The sequence below is a fragment of the Cheilinus undulatus genome, linkage group 14, assembly GCF_018320785.1.
Source record: "Cheilinus undulatus linkage group 14, ASM1832078v1, whole genome shotgun sequence".
In the NCBI taxonomy this organism is placed as follows: Eukaryota; Metazoa; Chordata; class Actinopteri; order Labriformes; family Labridae; genus Cheilinus; species Cheilinus undulatus.
Window position 1 is genome coordinate 37,247,827 of NC_054878.1, and position 21,070 is coordinate 37,268,896.

General features: G+C 41.1%; 1 protein-coding gene across 1 annotated transcript in view; it reads left to right on the forward strand.

Annotated features, from left to right (window-relative positions):
• The first annotated feature begins 263 nt into the window (after window positions 1-263).
• The window catches only part of nudt14 (nudix (nucleoside diphosphate linked moiety X)-type motif 14), a 42,231-nt gene continuing 21,424 nt past the window's right edge, over window positions 264-21,070 (forward strand). Inside the window, exon 1 of the mRNA XM_041804779.1 lies at window positions 264-435. Coding sequence (XP_041660713.1) covers window positions 355-435 — 81 coding nt within the window. The 5' untranslated portion in view covers window positions 264-354. The remainder of the gene's footprint in view (window positions 436-21,070) is intronic.

The window sequence follows — 21,070 nt, forward strand, 5'->3', positions numbered from 1 at the left end:
ATATAGTGTAAATTCAGTAGTTTCAGTGTATTTTTTCCTTTTAAAATGAAATTAACTGAATTGTTTCATTTTTATGTTTGTCTTATTTGATATAGAAAGTTTAAAAATAACACCAAGTTTCAGAACCGTTAACTGTATTTTTGTTCTCTTCATAACAAATAAGTAAATATTCAGACAAAATAATACACCTCCATCCATCCCTGTTTTGTTCCTTTAACCCTCATCTATCATCCTCACTCTCCTCTCCCCCGGTTCATGTCCTCTCCCGGCTACCGTAGACATTCCTCCGCTGTCAGTTGTGTGCGGTGACAGACATCCATCGGCGAGCCACCAATCCTGCTCCAAGTCTAAACTATGGAAGAGATTAACAACATTGAAGTCGTTCCGTGCACAGAGTCCGACTACCTGAAACCATTCCGGGTAAACTACAGCCAGGTGAGCTCTCTTCGATTAAGCACTGATGTAGAGGCTGCTGGATGCTGTAGGCTAGCCCAACCCCCATTCATTTCGCAGCTAGCATGCTAGCACAACATGATGGCTCAACTGACCTTAAACACAGACAGTGAAGGCTAAAATTACACCACTTAAATCACAATGACTAAACCCAAATATTCGTCATGCTTTCAGTGTAGGTGGCTCGATAGTTGCCTCCTTTTTGAACCGGAAGCTGAGGCAGCTAGGAGAGAGTTATTAGCTAGCATGCTAACGGTAGCCTGTGTGGAGGTTTTCCTGGTCGTTACCACATGCTTTATATTAGAACAAAGACGAGCAGATAATATGATTTAGCAGTGCTACTCCAAAAGTAGAGGTGTTATCCGTTTTATTAGCGGGTCAGGTGAGACTTGTTGATCTTGGCTGTCAAACTGACTGCTGTGTGAGTGAGAGTGTCAGAGGTCTAAACAGCTCATGTTTACTCTGACCTAATTTGTCAATTTCTGTGTTTAGGACTGTGGAGCTTTCCTCGTTTGACTCATGCGTGGTTATATGGAGTAAAACTACTCGAAATGTCTGTTTAAACACACTACAATAAGAGTACAGCTCCAGGATAATACATGAATTACCACAGAGAAATATGCATACAGATCAGACACGCTGCAGTGATTTACATGAATGGCCCATTTTTAAAACAGCAGATTTAACACATCTCTGTGGGCCTTTTTCTCATCAAACATGCTCATGCTGGCAGAAGCCATTTTCACACATGCTGTCCTGATATTTAAAGAAAATTGTGGGCAGACTAATCCTGAGATCTATTAGAGTTGAGCCTGGTGTAGCCCCTATACTCTTCAGTACCTGTATGGACTGGCTTATGGGGCAGGTAATGGGGCAGTGAACTGTGGCGTGCTATTTGGTGATGATCTGGACTTCGCTGATGATGCTGTGGTCTTTGCAGAGACTGTAGATGTCCTTGTGAGGAGGCTTGGAATGCATGTCTCCTGGGCCAAAACCAAAATCCAGGCATTTGGTGGTGATTTGGATTCTGCCATCGAAGCTGTGTCTGTGAATTTTGAGAGCATGGAAGTTGTGGAGCAGTTCTCCTGCCTTGGCAGCATAATCCTTAGATCTGCGATAGGCTGCGATCAACCACAGACTTGGACTCCTACATGAGGTGATGGTTCGCTGAACAAGACAAATGTGGCGTTCCTAGTATTTGAGCATGCAAACAATAGTCAAAGTCTTTTGGTCCTTGGTCCTCCAGGTCTTACTATACCCTTGCGAGGCCTGGACGTTGACTGATGGCCAGAGGCATTGGCTGGTCTCCTTTGTGACAACTTCTTTTTGGCGCATTTTTTTGGTATCATTGGCAAGACCGTGTGTCTCATGCTGACAAGTTCAGGAAAGCAAGGATGGGAAGGGTCAGCTGCTTGATATGGGAACAACAGCTGGAAGCTGTCTGGGGTCTGATCCAGCTCACCACACACTGACTTCCCAGGATTTGGTGGGCTGGTTCAGATGCCAGGGGTGGCCATGTGTGTCGCCGTGGGGTCACCTGGGAAGATACCTAGAGAGATGGGGCACGGGCCTTGCGCAGGCATGGATGATGGCCATCAGAAGGACATTTGAACCAAGTCCCCCGGATTAGCAGGTGTGAAAATGACCTATGTGTCAAATAGATGCAGACTACAAGCCTAGTGATTGGTTGCTAAGTAGGTAGCGTTGGGTCAATGCCAGTCTCTGAATGTCTACAGGAATATTTTGTGCACTTTAGAGTGAGATCAGTGGCTACAGATGATAATTCAATCTACTTGCTGGTGTCTGAAAATATCAAAAGTACATTTCCACATCCTTTTCTTTATTGATGCACAGATGCCTTTGGTATCGGCCAATCAGATATTAGTTAACAATGTTTGTTGTTCAGTCAATTTCATGCAGGCATCTGGTATATCAAGCTGCTTTATCAAAAAAGAGATTATTTACAGGGCAGAAAAAGTGATCTGTTGGACAAACTCGGATCTGATTTCATGGTCAACTGTAAGAGAAAATGTTGACATACTTTCAGTGTTACACTAAAAGGAGTATAAAAAGAAAACATCTGTATGGGCAATGGTATCAGCTAAATTTTTATTTTCACTTTTCGTATTGGCTCAAATATTTGCAATCTGACTCTAAATCTCTACTTTCCTTTTATTATCCATGTCTCTTTTAGTGGCAGAACTAGTGCACAGAATATTTCTCCGTCCTCTGCCTCAGCCAGCTGTGCTTTCCTGAACACAAACAAGCAGGAAATGCGGCTGCAGGACCAGGAACTGGCATGGAAATGTTGATAAAAAAAAAATTTTTTGACAGAGTATTTTACAGTGAGGCAAACGCATCAGTAGACAAGTTTGTAGTTCTAACAATGGCGTAGGTTGATTCAAACCAGGCTTTAGCTGTTCACACATGCACCTCACAGCAGGAGACCTTCCCTGTAGGACAGGAGGACCGGAGGTCTCAGGAGGCAGAACATGATGTAAAAAGAATGACATGTAAATGCAACACAGAGTCTGACGCTATGATGGAGCTTTTATATCAGTGCCACATGGAGTTGGATGTATCAACAGAGACAAAGAGGAGCAGAGAACAATGAACAGAAAACATCATAACACCAGCCGTGTGCCCCTTGTAGGATATGAACATCATCACACTAGCCTACAATGCAATCTCCAGAATATTCCTTATGTTTTCTCTTTATAGCTGGGCATTTAATTTAAATTTAGATTAATGTTTAACACTTTTTTTTTGCAGCAGATGTCATGCTCTACACATTATGCAACTTTCAAGTTTTTTGTAGAGTAGCTTACGATAAATCCTACTTTTTCTGTTTTTGTAGACATTTGTCCTATAAAATAGGTGAAAGACATTCCCTTTATTCCCTCCAATACAATTCATATCAAATTTGCAAGGAATCCCAATAATTCTAATTAGATATTTTCAAAATTGTTCAACCTTCATTTATCTACCCAATATTGTGTTGGTTATAATATAGCATAATTTGTTGCTTGTTTGTTGAGAAATACACAAGATGAGGAACCTTAATATGATATTATATATATATATATTAGATTCGATTATTTTCCTAATTGTTCAGCTTTAGCTCTCTGACTTCAAAATTCTGGATAAATTCAGGGTAAAATGTAGCCGTTTGCAACATTTGCGGGACTTTAATGTGTGAAAACACCAGTAGACCGTGTTCCACCTTACAGATTTATGCATTGATCAATTTTTGCAATTTTGAGGTGCTCATGTGTTAAATTCCTGTAGTCATTCTACTGGAGAGTTTGAAACCAAGTTTTCTGTAGAGTAAGCTGCACTTTTTGGTGATCTGGAGGATGTTGGACCCTAAATTTAAGCTCCCGAACACTGATGATTCATCCCTGTGGAGACAAATAAACAAAATAATCAAGAATCCTTTTCATGACATAGTCGTTTTAAATTAAATCAGATACAGTGTGCCTAGCACTGTTATAATTTTGCCCTTTGTTGTGTGAAAAGGTGAGTCCCTTTAAGTCAATTCAGTTGGTATTACACATGTAGTATGGGACATCATGCCCATAGACAGCCTGCTGAAGACACTTGTATTCATGCGTTTCAGGTAAATGGTCTGCGAGGCTCTGCCCCGGATTAATACAGCTGTCATCACATTCATCTCTCAGTCCTTATGCTCGTCACCCTGTTAAAGACACCTCTCCTGAGTGGGGACAGCGTTAACTACAGCTAGTGGATGCAGTGTCTTCTACTGGCTACTTCCAGCTGTGAATTGGCACACCTGCCCCTGTTGGTGTTTTCTGCCTTGGCCTTGACTGGCTGCCGAGCGCTGATTTCGACCTTCTGCGAGTTTTATGTTTTGGGATAAGCACCAAGTCTAAAGGGAAGAGGAAGTCTTCAGTTGGCCCCTGTCCTCAGGGGTGCGGCTTCTCTTTGCATGACCAGGATGAGTCATGTCCCGTCTGTCTGATAGTCCAGGCCGGGAGAGCCAAAGACCTGTGCAGTTTGCTGCCAGTGCTGCCTGCACTGGAGAGGCAGGTTACCTAGTCGCACAGCGTAACCCCCCTTTGAACCTAACGCATCATAATTTTGCCCTTCATTCTTTGACAAAGTGGTTTGATTGTTTGCTCTTTGCATGATTATATAGGAGTATCAACACGTTTTTGAAGTGTTCATATTCTTGATTAGGGGTAACCTCCTAGATGTCTTCTAATTTTCAAGGGGATCCTTTAAACAGGAGTCTTTTTTTAATATTTAGAGCTAGGCTAATATCAAACATGATTCCTCCTATATGCATTTACAGTCTTTCTTTTGTACATTAATTCTGGAATCTGGTCTGTAAGCCGATTCTGGCACCCACACCTCCAAATTCTGTCATTATTGCTCATGGGTGCTGCCAGTCACTCCTCATCTATTCATCCATCTGTCCATCCATCCATCTATTTATTCGTTTATCTTTTTATAGCTGCCTATTCAGGTCATTGTAGCAAACTAGGTGGGCTGATTGGATCATTCGTGACCGACATCTCGTTAGCTTTCTGTTTATTTCAGGAGCTCATGAGCTGTCAGATTTCATAACTGCTTCAGTGAATGCTCAATATTGTTACCTGCTACTGGCAAATTACAGGCAGGAGACTGTGATCCTAAAGTACGACTTAGTCAGTATAAGTTGGCTTGATTTATCTTTGTTTTGAAGGTTTGGTCTTAAAAATTGTGTTTTCTTCCTGTTTAAAGAAAAGTGTGATGACGGTGTCTCCTGATGGTTTCTCAGTAAAAGTGAGAAGCGTGTTCTCACCAAAACACGGGCTGCAGTCCAGGATGTATTTATTTTTAGGTTTCAAACATTTGTGCAGTTTGTTGTGTGAATTCTGCATAGTGACAGTTCTGTAGAGGAGGTATAAAGGTAAATCTCACTCTTAGAATACTGAAAATGCATGGACACCTGCATAAAGGACACTGTAAACAGTAAGAACAAGAAAATGCTATGTAGCCTGGTTAACTTGATTGAGTTACAGCTGATTGGTCCTGCCCCTATTGCTCTCTGGATAGTTTTCCTCAGTATCACATTTCTTTATAAGAGCAAAGAGCCACAACAAAAGCTTCTCTTAGCAGAACACACGTCTCTGCACGTCTCTCAATAGGCTTCTGCGTATATTCTACGCAAAAAACTCCACACGTTCAAACACTGTGGCAGAACCTGTAGCGTTGTCGTATGTTAGCACTGGGGCTGTAGGTTAGCACCAGAGCTGCACATTTATACTACCTCATTTTGTGTCATTGCTCTGATTGGCCCAACGTGAATGTGACTGACGGAACATTTGTCCAATCTCCTTCTGAGATTTTTCTGAAAAGTGCTGACTTTTCCAAAGTCAGATGAATGTGAAATATATCCATGCAGTGAGTTTATAAAACATTCTACCCATTTTGTCAGGTTACCGTGTTTATCCCTCCCTTTTAGATCTGATGCCTCAAGTAGACTTTTAGGAGTTTATGCAAAAAAATCCACTCTGAACTAAGGATGAGGGGTTAGATTTAGAGGTTTGAAGTTCAGAGGTCAAGGCCATTGGGCCTTGTAAACCCAATATCCTATGTACTCCTTGAGGGACTTTCCCTCAAACTGTGCACAAATGTCCACTCTGACTCAAAGATTAACAGATCAGATTTTGGAAATTACAGTTTAGAGGTCAAAGTCATCAGGCCTCATGTTCATTCCTTGCTTATGAATGTAATATCTTAACTATGCTTAGAGGGATTTTCTTTAAACTTTGCACAGAAGTCCACTCTAACTCAAAGATGAAGTGACTAGATAATGGAGGTCAAAGGTCAAGACACCAGTCCTTCTTCATGACCCACGGCTTTACTATCACCGTCCTGGAGTTGTTAACATCACAGAGGCATATATACACCAGGCAGGAGTTCTGTTTTTTGGGAAAAGGGTCCTTATTATACCTTATGTTACCATAGTATTTCATATTAGTTGTTCGTTAGGTGATTTTACTTTTATTGTGTGCAGGTTGGCAATTAAAAACAAGACACTTCACAATGTTGGGTTTCCATAGCTTATTTTTTGCTACTCTTGATTGAAATTTAGAGGTTTGTTATTGTGAAAACCCAAAGAACTGGAATCAAAATACTAAATGAAATCATTTTGACTCAAACAGAAAACTTTATTCTCAGCTGCACTTTAAAATTTTCTGTAAACAATATTAAGAATTGCAAAATACTGTGATCCTTGTTGTGTGGAGAAGTCTTTGCCAATACCTACCCCTGGTAAATACTGGAAAAATAAAATGAATAGTGGCTTTTGAACACATTTTCACATATTGCTGGAGATTTGAAGTGCACGAGTGCTACATTATGCAGAATAGTGCTCAGCATTTTGTCTATTCACGTGATGAATTTTGACATTGCTGAATAGATAAAGAGTCATTGTGACTTGATTTTGGAGCTCCCATCTGCGTGGTGCGACATTAGATGGTAATAACGTATTCTGATTAATGGATGGAGGTTGGAAATGTCCTAATGTGCAGCTGACAGTCGGCACATATGGAAAATTTAATGATTGACTAAACATAAAGAGGGTGCACTTAATGTACATCTATAATTTGAAGGTGCTCTTTTGTAATTTTGCTTTCAATTTAATCAGAAAGCAAAAAAACACTTGCATCGAGGCGCTCAGTGAGGATTCCCCCCCCCAAATTGGAGTTCACACCTGTGACAGCAGAGACGGCGGGAGGGGGGGTTAAGCTTGTCAAGAGAATGGCGGAACGGCTAAGACAGCAGATGGACAACAAAAGGGACGATGGTGGACTCCCTCTCTCCTGTGCAGCTTGCCCCCCCCACAAAGGCCTTTCAGTCACACTCAGGGAGCATCTCTTCCCCCCCAAAAAAGCTTTTATGTTCCTCTGTACATCTGCAGCTCAGCCACTGGTCACTCACCCATTCACACTCTCTAAAAGTAGATGATGTCAGGCGTGAGAGGCTCTCTTCATCAGCAGCGTTTGCCAGTGTTTTGTCTCCTCTCCCACACCTCTCTCGCCGTAAAGCAGGTGATTGTCCCTCATTGACTCCGGGAAACCCCTCTCATCTCTGTGCTTGTGTTGAATCATGAGTTGCTACTTAGAGCAGGATAATTACCTCCCATTTATTCATTATGATGATTCTGAATTATTCATCCAGAATTATTTATCTGGTGTAGCTTACAGCCCTGGTGGCCGCTGCACTCATTGTGTATGAGACCCATTATAATCTAAAAACACACAATTTCTTGCATGAATAGTTATTTTTAGACTCTGAGCTTGAATAATGGCTGTAAAATTACATTAATATTGAATTTATTAAAGCTTCTGCTTATGTTACAACTCCTGCAAAAGAAAACAAAATAGGTTTCTGTTGAATTTCTGTTCGCAGTCAATGTAATATTGTCCTCGAGGGTCTCGGTAGACTTTTGGATATGCAGGAGAACAAGTCTCTGTGGAAGCTTGGCAGGCAGAATGCATCAGCATAATGGGAATATCCTGGTTATGGGGTATAGGCCAAACAACTGCGTCCCATCATTATTTGTGAGGCGCTGAACTACTCATGGGGTTAGATATTGGTCTGATACAGCGGTGAGAAAGTCTTTTTTTTAGTAAATACAAAATGCATTTTTCAAATGATGATTTTATTTATTAAGAGAAAAAAGTCATCCAAACCTTACTTGACCCTATGTGGAAAAAGTACCCCCACCCCTTCTTGTTCAATTGTGAATTAATTGGGATTAACCACATTTTTTTTTTAGGAAAGATGAGTTCAGTTTCACCAGTCACACCCAGGTCTGGTTGCTGCCAGACCTGCTGGATCAAGAAATCACCAAAAAAAGAGTCTGTCTGACAAAATGAAGTAGGTAAAAAAGTCTCAAAAAGCAACACATCATGCCACCATCCTAAGAAAATCAAGATCAGATGAGAAACAAAGTCATTGACATCCCTCATTTTTGAAAGGGACTCAATAGAACCACAGTGAGAGCCATTATCCACAAATGGAGAAAACTTAGAACAGAGGTGAACCTTCCCAGGAGGGGCCAGTCTACCAAAAGTACTTCAAAAGCGCATGGATGACTCATTTAGAACAGTGGTTCTCAACCTTTTAAGCCTGTGACCCCCAAAATAAAGGTGCCAGAGACCAGGGACACCCGCTGTACCTGTGGTTAAACACAGCCATGCAAATCAAGAATAGTCATGTGCAGACAAGGCTGCCCATAACAAGGTATAAAGGGGGAGGTTTCCGGGACCTAGCCAAACTGGGGGCCCATAGAGGACAGCAAAATCATGATCCATTGTGAAGTTAAGCTGTGAAAACCATACTTTATATTTGACACATCTGGTGACCCCCTCTCAGTGTCTCCTGACCCCAAAGGGGGTCCTGACTCCAAGGTTGAGAACCACTGATCTAGAAGGTCACAAAAGAACTCAGAACAACATCTGAAGACCTGCAGGCCTCACTTGACTCAGTTAAGGTCAGTGTTCATGATTCAACTATAAGAAAGAGACTGGCCAATAATGGCATCCGTAGGAGAGTTCTAAGTACTGCCGACCAAAAAGAAAGGTTTGTCTTACATTTTCCAAAAAACAAATCTTGATGATTCCCAAGGCTTTTGGGAAAATATTCAGTGGGCTGACGAGACAAAAGTTAGTCGGATCGTGGGGCCAAAGTGCGGAAAAAACATGGAGAATGCTATGCTGACTGCTGCACTGACTAACATCTTTTGATCAAGACAGTATGATGGCATGGATCAGAATCTCCCTCAATGGAAAAAGGAGGCTCTTCATCATTGAGGGTAATCTCAAAGCAGAGTGATATTGAGATGAGATTCTGCAACCAGTAGCAATCCCATATCTCCACAGTCTGGGACTGAACTCTATCCTTCAAGATGACAACGCTGGTCCGTACAGAGTGGGTTTTATCAGAGACTAACTCAAGAATTTGGGAGTGGAGAGGATGGAATGGCCTGCTAGCAGTCCTGATCTCAACCCTGTTGAACATTCGTGGTATCTGCTTGGGTGTGCTGTTCTTGCCAGAGTGACCAACACAACCACATTGTCTGACCTGTGACATATACTGGTTGAATTTTGTTCAATGATTAAATTTCTTAATTGCTAACATACCTTGTTTCTTCCGACTTTAATCATCCAATCCACTGAAAACACCAGACAACGTCAATGGTTTTGGTTTGGCATTGGCAGAGAAGATTTGGAATATTTTTCATGGGTGCAACCCACATACTCAGCTCTGCTGCTCATCCCGCAAATGCATGTTCTTTACAAATGTGGAACCATTTAAAAGGGAAATAAACAGGCTTTCCAATGGTATAAAATTTACTGGCAAGAAGCATTGTTACAACAAAAACTTATCTACCAAACACAAATTTCCTTACATTTTGTGCTGTTTCATGGTCAGTTAGCTTTCAAGAAACACTAACATGTAAACTGACTTGAGGCTTACATAGGGTTTCTGTGGACTTTAACTGGAGGGCTCAGTCACTCAGTCACAGGGGTATATTCTTGAAGAGAGTATGTCCTTGACACTGGTGCTCAAGGCTCAGACCCACTGTGAAGGTTGTTTTAATGCTGTGGATGTTTAATTTCATCATTAGCGGTCTGTAGCTTCATGCAGGTGCAGATTCTTTTATCATGGTCTTTTTTGAACTCTACTCATCATTAGTTCACTCGTTATAATTTTGATTGGAAGACTGAAAAGAAAAGAAAAAAAATGGAGAGCACATGTTGAGATTCAAGTAGCGCTTTTGTACTTGAGGATGGTGTTTGATTTTTTTTTCTTTCTTCTGCAGCTGCTGGCTTTACTATGTGGTGAGCACAGTAGGTGTGTGTGTGTGAGATGGTTATTAGATTTTAAGCACCTAAAAGATCAAGACCATACATCCCTCCTTACAATAGCCATTCACGCAGGAGTCTGTCACTTCTGATGCCCAAAGCCAGAGGGACCACATTAATTTCAAGGTCCTGTGTCGCTCGTTCCTACTCCCTCTCTCTCTTTTCCTGCCTCTCTCTCTCTCTCTCTCTCTCTCTCTCTCTCTCTCCCGTGGGCTAATCTCTCTGTCGTAATCCATGTCGGCCATGATTCTCCGTCTCCCCTGGGCCATTCAAGCTGTCTCCGCCCCTCTTCTCCCAGCAAGTGGCCCGAGTAATGAGGGGAACCCCACCATCTGTGAGTGCTGACGGGATACAGGAGAGGGAGTATATGTTTGTGTGATGACGCATTCATGCTAGGTAGTTGTCCTGGTACAGTATGTGGATGCTGGAAAGAAAGCCATCATTTTTAGGCTTTGATCTGTTGCTGTGCCTTAAATATAATGATATATGCAGGATACTTGATTTCTGTAAACAAATCAGATAGTAATTCAGGCAACTGGTACTGTTTTTTGTCACTTTTTATGAGTTAAGACCACATTTCCTCATCTTGCAGCTTCCTGTTGGAAGGACATTGTTCAGCCTGGTTTTCCTTCCCTTGAATCATCATGGATGGGCATTGTCTTGAAGGGAATTTTATCATCAGATTCTTCCCTCCTTCTGGATTTTAAACAAGAACTCTAAAAGCTGTGATTCCTAATTACACTCTAATTTGAAATAAACACAGGATACTTTTGCCCTGTTGAAAGGATAAGTGCTTACTGAGGAGACTCTACATCCCAGTTCTGCCCTCATGCCCTACTGATAAGTGACATAACCAACCACATGCCATAGTAACCAAAACAGCACTGTCACCCTCAACAGGTCCAGTCTCTGTTTATGCAAACTAGCTAGGTACCGATGTTTCCCAGCAAATGGACCCATAGGTGCCCAAAATTCAGCTGGAGACTGATGAGCAGCAAAAGCAGTGATATCACTGGGGTTGTCATGTGGGACCCTTCCTTTACTGGTGTTTTGGCCACATAGACCCATGACCCTTCTGAAGGCTTGGATAAATGGATAGCTGGTTGGATGGATAGATCAAATGATGGATGATAGATGGGTGGCAAACTGGATGGATGGATGGATGGATTACAGGTGAATCAACTTATGGATGGCTAAATGGATAGATGTATGGATGGGATGACAGGTGGATCAACTTATGGATGGATGGATGGATAGATGGATGGCTATGGACGAATGGATTGCTGAATGGGATGGATGCTTAACTTGATGGCTAACTGGATGAATAAATGGATGGATGGGTTGATGGATGGATAGATCAATTGATAGATGGTTGGCTTACTGGAAGGACTGATATATCAGCTAATATTGATCATCAGATGGTTAGATCAACAATCAGATGACTGCATGCATGAGTAGATAGATGGAATTGGCTTGATGGATAGATTGATTGTTAACTCGATGGCTCACTGGATGGATGGATGGATACCTAGATGATGGATGGATGGGTGGATGGATGGATGGATAAACAGATGGATCAACTTATGGATGGATGGATCAACTAATGGATGGATGGCTACCTGGATACATAAGGCCCTATGAAACCCATTTCATTTTTTGTCAAATTCCATATTTTCCATTTCAGTTTTTTTAACCTTTACACTAATTTTACCATAAAGAATAGTGTCTTGTTCATATAAAGGAATAAAATGTTCACTAATTAAATAGAAATAACCTTAAATCTGTTGATAAAGGGTCACAGTTGGCCCAGGAGCAGTTGTTTGGATAACCCTGATATAAAATAATTATAACCAGTGTAACAGTCAAATATTTCCAACATTTTAAGACACATCCCCGTGTATAATCACATCCTAACTGATGTTTATAATGTAAATGAAGAAATCCTTGTTCTCACAAACAGAGATTGATAGTAACTTAATAAGAAAGTTAAATAATTAAAAGTAAACCTGTTCCCTAAATTTTTACTCTCTCACTACAGTCCGTGCAGTGTGATGCTGCATTGTGTTTTACTCCTGACTGTTACGGTTCTCTCCCTCCATCCTCGCTGTCTGTCTGCCCGCCTCATATCAGACCGCTACGTTAATGCAGACATGTATTGGCTCATTAAGCAACCAAAGGGAACTACAGTATCTACGGAAGGAATTATTAAGCTGTTACTCGGCTGTAACATCATTTAGACTGTGGGACTTCATAAAATAGCCAGTCCGTCTGACTCCAGTTTGAAGCCCTTGAGGGGTGAGCAGTGTGCCTCGCACACAGACACACCTCTCTATCTCAGTGACTCTCTAGTGTGGTGAGGTAAAATAACTTGAAGCACTGATGTGTTCTTGTAGGTGCAACATGATGCCATACGGTACTGCCCCGCGTTGAGCTACATGATGTTTGCCGGTGTTTCGTGCAGCTACTTACACGCTTTGTATTGTTTAAGAGCGTTTGTGAAGTGAGGCACAAGTTGTGCCCTGGTTTAGTGTTCCCCCGGAACATATTCTTCAGATATACGTTCTTCTTTCTAAAAAACAGCATTTCAGTCAAATCATTCAATTTCCACGATTTCCATGTTAAATTGTAGATTCCCTTTTTATTGACCAATTCTGTGATTCCTTTAACGCGGAAATCATAGGGCTCTAGATACATGGATGGATGGATCAATGGATGGATGACTTACTGGATGAATTTATATATGAAGTGATGGCTAGATGGATCATTGCATGGATGGATGGATGGATGGATCATCTGATAGATGGATAATTGGATAAATGGATGGATTGACACAATGAGCCCTTAAGTCCCACACAACAATACAGTTGTTCTTGGTGGCAACATTGTACTAAAGACCAACTTTTTACCCTGTTTTAGCTCAAACCCGCCTGTCATTATATCTGATCTATCGTGACACTGCATTTAAAAATGCATCCTTTGTGCTCTAGCTTGACCTCCAATCCACAATCCAAGCCTGGGGTTTAAAACTGAAAAAGAGAAGAAAACCATAAGAAGAGTTAAGTGAGACTGACAGATAATGTGGAAACAGAAGGGAGAGAAAGCCAAACACTGGTGAGACCACAGAAGTTGGCCGGAACATGGTGAGCTAGAAATATAGTCATTTTGCCAAATCTGCTGTTTGAAGTAGGTTGAGCAGAGAAAAGATATGGTAGTTTCGTTTGGGTACTGTAGGAATACTTGATATGGAAAAGGAGCAGAACTCAGATCGAATTATTTTCTTCATCCTGAGAAGAAAGTCTCCATACAAAAAGTGATGGTTCTGTAGTGGTGGCAAATTTAACTGCATGTCAGCCCGCTAGTGTAGATAAATAAACTAAGTAATTATACTGAATTTGTTCTAAGGCAAGACAGTACTAGTGTAGACTACACTGTTGCTAATCCACTTATGAATACCCCACAGTTCACCTGTAAATGCTTCATTGACAAGGTGAAACGCCCTGACTCATTCATTATTCAGTAAATACAAGTACACGAGGCGTGCTTGCTGCCTTTGTCACGACAAGTGATGTATTACCCACACGCCTTCACACCAGTTTTACTTTCTCCGCAGGGTGCGGCTGGCTTGGCCTCAATGAGGAATGATGGCGTGTAAGATACTCAGACTTTGTTGACATGACAGGTTTTTGTGCAAGTGGTTGCACTCGTAGACCATCTGCAGGGCAGGCCGAGCATGTTTTATGACATGATTCCACTGTGAGGAGTTTGGATGATGTCAGTGCTGTCTGAATGGTTGACAACAGGAGAAAAAACAAAAGGTATCACTCAGTCTTTTGGTCTTGATATTTAATTGTGCACACACTTGGGCCAGTTGCTGTTAAAGCATTATTGTCCCCGCTCCCCATTCCCCCATTCCCCCACTCACATTTCTCTAGGCCCTACCGGACCTGAGCACAAAGAGATCATCACATTGTAATATGACACACGAAAGTTTACAGAGGCACTTTCTTAGAGTTGGCACAATGGTGAAATCCACCAACAAAATGAGAATAACTTTAGCTACTTTGTAGCTTGTTTTGAGTCATTTTGGTCAGATACAGCTGTCTAACACTTTGCCATTGTTTTAAATGATGGTAAAAAGGATTAGTCCTTTAAATTTTTATGGCACATCCGTGCTGTCTGGACAGATGTCCTCACAACAACAATACTTTGGGATTCAAATGTGTTTAGGTGTGGTCCAGATGCCAATTTTTAGTGCAAACTAAACAGCAGAGATCTAAGCCTGCAGTTCAGAGTGAATAAATTTTAAAACAGATAAAAACAGTGATGTCAATGCCAATGTCCTGATCAAACTTGTTGGTGTTAAGTCAGTCTTCTTGTTAATAAAAAAATGATATAAGCTTGTATTAGTTTAATATATAAACCATTTTTTTTTGGACAAAATGTACAAAAAAGTTAATCCAGTGTGAAAAAAATCAGTTTATTGTGCTAAAAAACATGCAAAAATTGTGTTTAATTCAAATCAGTTGCTTGCAGTGATAAATTAGAATAATAAGAGAGTATCTTTTATCAGCTTTCAATTCTGGCAATGTAACACCACCACTAAACCAGCAAACTTTAGCTCCATGCTCTCATTTCACACCACAACATGATAGTTAATGATGCATGAACAGCATTATGCTAGCTTGGCTTCACATTGAGGCCCTGTGGCCCTGACTTGTTAGGTCGTGCACCCGTCGCTTGACTGTTTGTCGAAATGATTTAAGGGACTCTGTAAGCTGTTGTATATTTTTAGATTCTTTACCCAATTATTCAACAGAATGATTCTTTCCGGGCGGATGTAAGATTCATAGATTTCTTTCTACATTAATGAGGATGTGGGTAAAGTGGTTGCTGATCTACAGTTTTGTTTTATCATCCTCTTTGTCAAATTAGGTCTGAGCTATGTATCAAAGTTAAATTACATTATTATATGGAGTACAAAATAGCCTGGATTTAACTGTCAAATGTTCCTGATTGTAACAGCAGAAACTCTGGAATAAATTTAAAACTTGATAAATATTTAAATATGCTTTGACTTTTGTAAGTTTAATCTCAGATAAGATTTGCTGTAAAAATGTAACACTAAAGTTGCAGCACTGTTTGCTAAAGTATGTTTCATGTTTATTTCACAGTTTTCTCTGTGACAGTTTACATTACTTTCAGCTGAATCCACAAGCAGTGATTGAACTATTCATCTCTGATACCAGTCTGACACCCAGGTTCTTGGCATCTAATGATACTGATACAGATCAGATGCCAGTGATAGACCTGTATTCCTCTTTGTAAGGATAAAGCTAGGATTCATCAGATTTGTAAACATAGTACTGTGTGGAACTTTTAGGCATGTTTGGGCCAAAAATTGAGGCTGAAGTAAGGCATGTAATGATGAGTTAGCCCACCTGAAGGCACCATTGGATGGGAAAGAGGATTGACAAATCCTGGTCGTGCTCTGGATGTCCTTGCATGTTACCAGGGGTATGGGAAAATAATCTGTTGAAAAAATTGATAAGAATCCACACCTTTAGGGTGAAGTAACAGGTAGATGTGGTGAATAAGCCCAGCCTATAGTACTGTCTGGTAGAGGCTTATATTTTTCCACAGGTCTTGGGATTCCCACAGGATGGGGGTAATTCCACTGGTTGATCGTGTAATTGGGATGGGACGAGGTAAAAAGTAAGCAGGAGTGGGTAGGAGCGGGAACCATCACACAACAATAGACCAATTTTAATACACAAATGTAGGCCCATGCATGTTAGTTTTTTTTTTTAGCGGAAAGTGAACAGAAGCACCATGTATTTACCACACTTGGCAGCCATTTTATGCTTGTAGTCTTCTTTCAGTGAGCCAACACTGCAACGCAAGTCAAACAAACTACACTTCCCACACTGGAAACAGCACAGCCGCAGCCAGCACTTCCTCCACAATGCAGGAAACAACCCTTGTTAAATTGAAGCGATGCAAAGGCGGTCAGTCAGATGAGGCAAAATGCAACTTACAATGAAAAGTAAGACAGAACAATCCGTCTGTCAAGCTTACAGAACTTGCGGTGAAGTTGCTAATTTTAGAAAGTTTCATGAGTTTCGAGGGTGAAAGCAGTAAGGGTTTAGGTATATAATCAACTATTCAATTGAGTGGGACGGGATTTAAAAAAGGGGCATGGAATGGGAGTGGGAGTTATTCTACTGGGAGTGGGATGGGATTGGATTTTTTTTTTTCTTTTTTTTTTTTTTTTCTTTACTCTGGTTTGGGATTGGGACGGGACAAGATTATCTCCATTGGCCTGGGATGGAACGAGAATGAAAATCCTCTCCCATGTCACCCTCTACTGTCTTGGCAGGTAGTAGGATTGCCACAATCATTTGTCATGCTGTGCATGTTCCAAGGGCCCGAATAGGCCAGCAGTCTGACAAAAGAGATGCCATCGGGCTTGACCTTGGCTGCCAAGTGACACGTGTGTGTTGACATGTGTCAAGCTTGACTCTGGCTACCCCAATCCAGCCGGGGGTTGTGGCACGTCGGGCCCTGTGGTGAATCCCTGGCACCCAGCATGCCTACAACTTATGCTCAGTACAGTAAATAAATCCTTAGAACTGAAATTTTTATCAAAAGTCTGTCCTACAGTCTGTGATATACGTTTGATGTCATTACTCGCCCTCTGCTGTCACAGTTAGCCCTCTATAAAGTTAGCAGAAATTAGCTCTTCTTGAGTATCAGCCCTTTAGATTGGCACATCATCACCAATACCAGATCTAGTTGTTAGGATACAGATCAGACCAAAATCCACTACCAGGACTGTAGTGTTTTCCACAGGAATATTGACCACACCAGTTGTAAAAATAATGGTCATGCCACCCTAAAGACTCTCAAACCCTCACAGTCTAAAACCATCAAATGAGCTGAGTACGAGGGTTAGGGTAGGAAAAGCTGTGTATGTATGAGTTAATGCCCTCTAGATAGAAATCTTCACTTTGCTTTTTGCAGCTTTAAGTTCCTCTCTGGAGCAGTAACACTTCCTATATAAAGTCCCGTTGCCACAACAATGGTTTTATTATGTCTGATTCTATCAGTGCAATTAGCTAGCCATTTAACCTCCACCCATTTCTCGGGTGTTGCTGAAAATGCATCACCACACACATCTACTGTAGCTGCAGTAAGCCTGTTCTAGTAAAGCTGTCATCCCTGCATCGGAGAGAGCTTGTGGGTGGAGAGGAGGTGTAGCCTAAATTTGAATCAAGGCCATGTTTCCTTAGGCATAGCAAATGTAGGCCGACTTTACCATATTTATACAGCATGTAATGTGGAGAGAAGTACATGAGAAGTTTATGGTTCAGCTGTGTTCACACATCTTGGCTGGTTTCTACATTCAAGGGAAGGTTTCTAAAACAGGAGTGGTTTGTCTGTGACTATTTTCAGCCAGCAGACTTTTATTTTTAAATCTGCTGTGTTAGGGTGCACAGAGTTGGTTTTATCAAGCATCTTCAAATAAACGAGGTTCAGATGGTCAACTGAGGAGTGGTGGATTTTCTTACTGTGGTTTACAGGTCATAAAAACAAGTACAACTTAGGTCAGATAGCAGGTGGACCCAGGTGGAGGTAGGTAGGAATACACTAAGCCTTAGTAGTATTATTGTGGAGGGCGCTCTTGTAGGAAATTGCCTTTTAGCATGAGTCGTTAATCCAGGGACTGGCTTTTGGTATTGGCATTTCCCCAGCTCTAGTGGGAATCAACTCAGCTAGGATCAGCCTAGTGTAGCTTAACATCTGCCTGAAGTGTCATACCAGTATAATGACAGCAGCAGTGCCACCTGTAGCCTGCCCTAAGGAGGAGAAGCACAAACTCCACTGCACAGAGCTCACTGTGTCTGTCTAGTTACTTCTGTCCAAGCCATACATTTAAACACTCAAAATCACTGAAGGATTTTCTTCTAACTTTGCGCAAATGTCCACTCTGGCAGGAAGATATCCTGATTAGATTTTGTTGGTCAAAGGCCAATGTCACCAGGCCTCATTTTCATCCCTTGCATATTTTGAATGCTTTTACGAATTCTCTCCAGTTTGCACAAATGTCCTCTCTGACTGACTAATGAGCTGATCTGATTTGAGAGATGCAAGGCCAAAGTCAAACCACTCCAGACCTTCTTGACCCATCACTCTACTTTCACTGCCCTACAGTAATTTTAGTTTTGGCCTGTATGTGTTAAGTGGCCAGAGTTTGCATCTTAGCTGTATCCACATTTATATGCTAAAAGGTTTTACAGCAGTGAAGTAAAGTGAAATGAGCCAGTGAATTCCATATAGTCAGTTCTAGAGATGGGCATCCCGACCTTTAATAGACTTTCCTCGCTTCACTTGTTTTGAAAAAAATAACCTCAAACTAGACTATCAGGATGGTTTCTCATTGCACACCCACTTGCAAAGTGCTGAGCCAACACTAAGGCTATGGATGTGAATGTATTTGTTTTTATGTGTGTCACTGCCCACATATTTAAGATTTCTCTTTGCCAAAATATTTCTAGCTACCTCTTATGTGCCTATCAACAAACACATACACACACCTGCCTCGACAGTTTTTTTTAAATGTAAATGCTCTGCTGGAAATTTACTGAAGGAGTGTTCAGCTGTAGATCCTGATGATGATGATAATCTGTTGATGTTACCACAGGGCATATAAACACCCAGTAACCACAACTTCAGCCACTCTGAGGTGAACGACTACTCACATGTTTGATGGTTTAGTCATCAGGAATCTCTCCCAACAACTCAGTGCAGCTTTAAAAGCACGTTTCTGTCCCTGTTCAAAGTCGATAACATTGAACTTCATGTGCAATTACTGCATTAAGCCTTTAAAAATCACCCTAAAGTTGCTTAGTATTAACTTGACAAATGTGTTTATTTATCATCAGGAAGTCATCAGTCACAATCTGAAACAGCTTCCTCCAATGCCTTCTATCTAAGATTCAAAGAGACCAGCTCTACCTGACTCGTCTCAGAGTGAAGACTGTAGCTCTCAGCGCTTTTCACAGGAATAAAATCACAAAAGTATGATGGAAGCAGGTTTAGTAAAGGATATGCCGATGTCTTTGTCATGGAGTGTCTGATGAAGACCAATCAATTTGATCACACAGAACACAACGATGAATGAGGGACTTGAGATTTGCTGACATTGAAACCTCAGTGTCAAATGATATATAGCAGTGTATGCAGCTGTTTTTCCTTAGGGCCCCCCATTCTGTATCTAAGAGAAACTAAGCCCCACCAGGACCCACTTGGAAAATCTAAGCATCAATTTTAAATGTTTTCATTGACAAAGCCAACATAATAGGGCTACATACATTTGTTCTCAAAAGATCTATGCATTAACTATCCATTATTACAGCGGTGCATTAGGGACAAAATTCAAAATTTTAAAAAGGTTTTTATTTATGAGAACAAAAAGCAATAAATGTATGTGAACCAGAACTTAAAATTTTTGAGATTTCTAAAGTCAAAAAGTCAAAATGCATCCATTACTTTCAATGTGATTTCTTTATAAATTTTTGACTTTACACTCACTTAAATGTACAGTTTTACAAACTTGAAATTTTTGAGCTCTAATCTCAAATGTAAACATTTTTAAACTTAGAATTTTTGAGTCTGTCTTTGTTAATTTCCACTTTATAATTACAGAGTTCGACTTGTTAAACACTGAGTTCGTCTTCTTGTAAATATCCGACTTTAGAATCTCAAAAATTTATTTATTTTTTTCCCAAAAGTTTGGACGTCTTTGCTCAGATATCAAATGGATTGTCTTACTTTTATCCTTTACTTTGGCCTTAATATGCTTTTATACATTATGTTTCCAATCATGATCTTTGGTGCCCCCTAGGCATGCCTGGACCCCAGTGCAGGAACCACTTGTATACAGTGTCCAATAATTTAGAGGGGACGTATTGTGCAAAAATCACTTTTCAGGCTTTTCTAGCAAAAATTTGTGGACCTGGTTTGTCTACAATCCCACCAAGAATCAGACCCCCCCCCCCCCACACACACACACACACACACACACACCCCCACACCCCCACACACACACACACACACACACCTACCTTTCAAAAAATGTGTGCTGAAACAAGCTGATCTCAGATTTCCCCCCTCATGGTGTCATGTGGGGAGTTAGAACCACCCCCAGGGTCGCTTGGCCCTCCCCCCTCTTGGAAGAAAGTTCCCCCCTCCTCTCCTGATCCTTCTCTCAGGTGACAGTAGGATCAGGACAGCCACACCCATTTCCTGAGAGGGGTGGAGTCAGAGGTAGAGTCAGACATCTCAGTAACATTTAAAGCCACAGACACAGAAACAGCTTGTTCTGAGCAGGGCTGAAACAAAGGGTTTTTTTGACATGCAAAAATCCTATACTGGAGTGTTTTGGGGACATCTGAGACCAATATAAATTTGTCTTAAAAGGGTCAAATATGTCCCCTTTAAAACACTGAGAAGATGTATGCACTAGAGGTCAACCAACAATCGGTCCTGCTGATTATCTTCACTGATATCTTGAACATAATGCTCCATTATTGCCTGTGTTTCGTAGAATTTTGTGTGCTACTCTAGTTTATGAAAAAAAGCAAGGGCTGGGGGCTGTACTTTTTGAGGTTGCCCGTCTATGCGTCCATCTATGTGCGCCAGTCTTTTGAATTATATTGCAACTACGCTTAAGG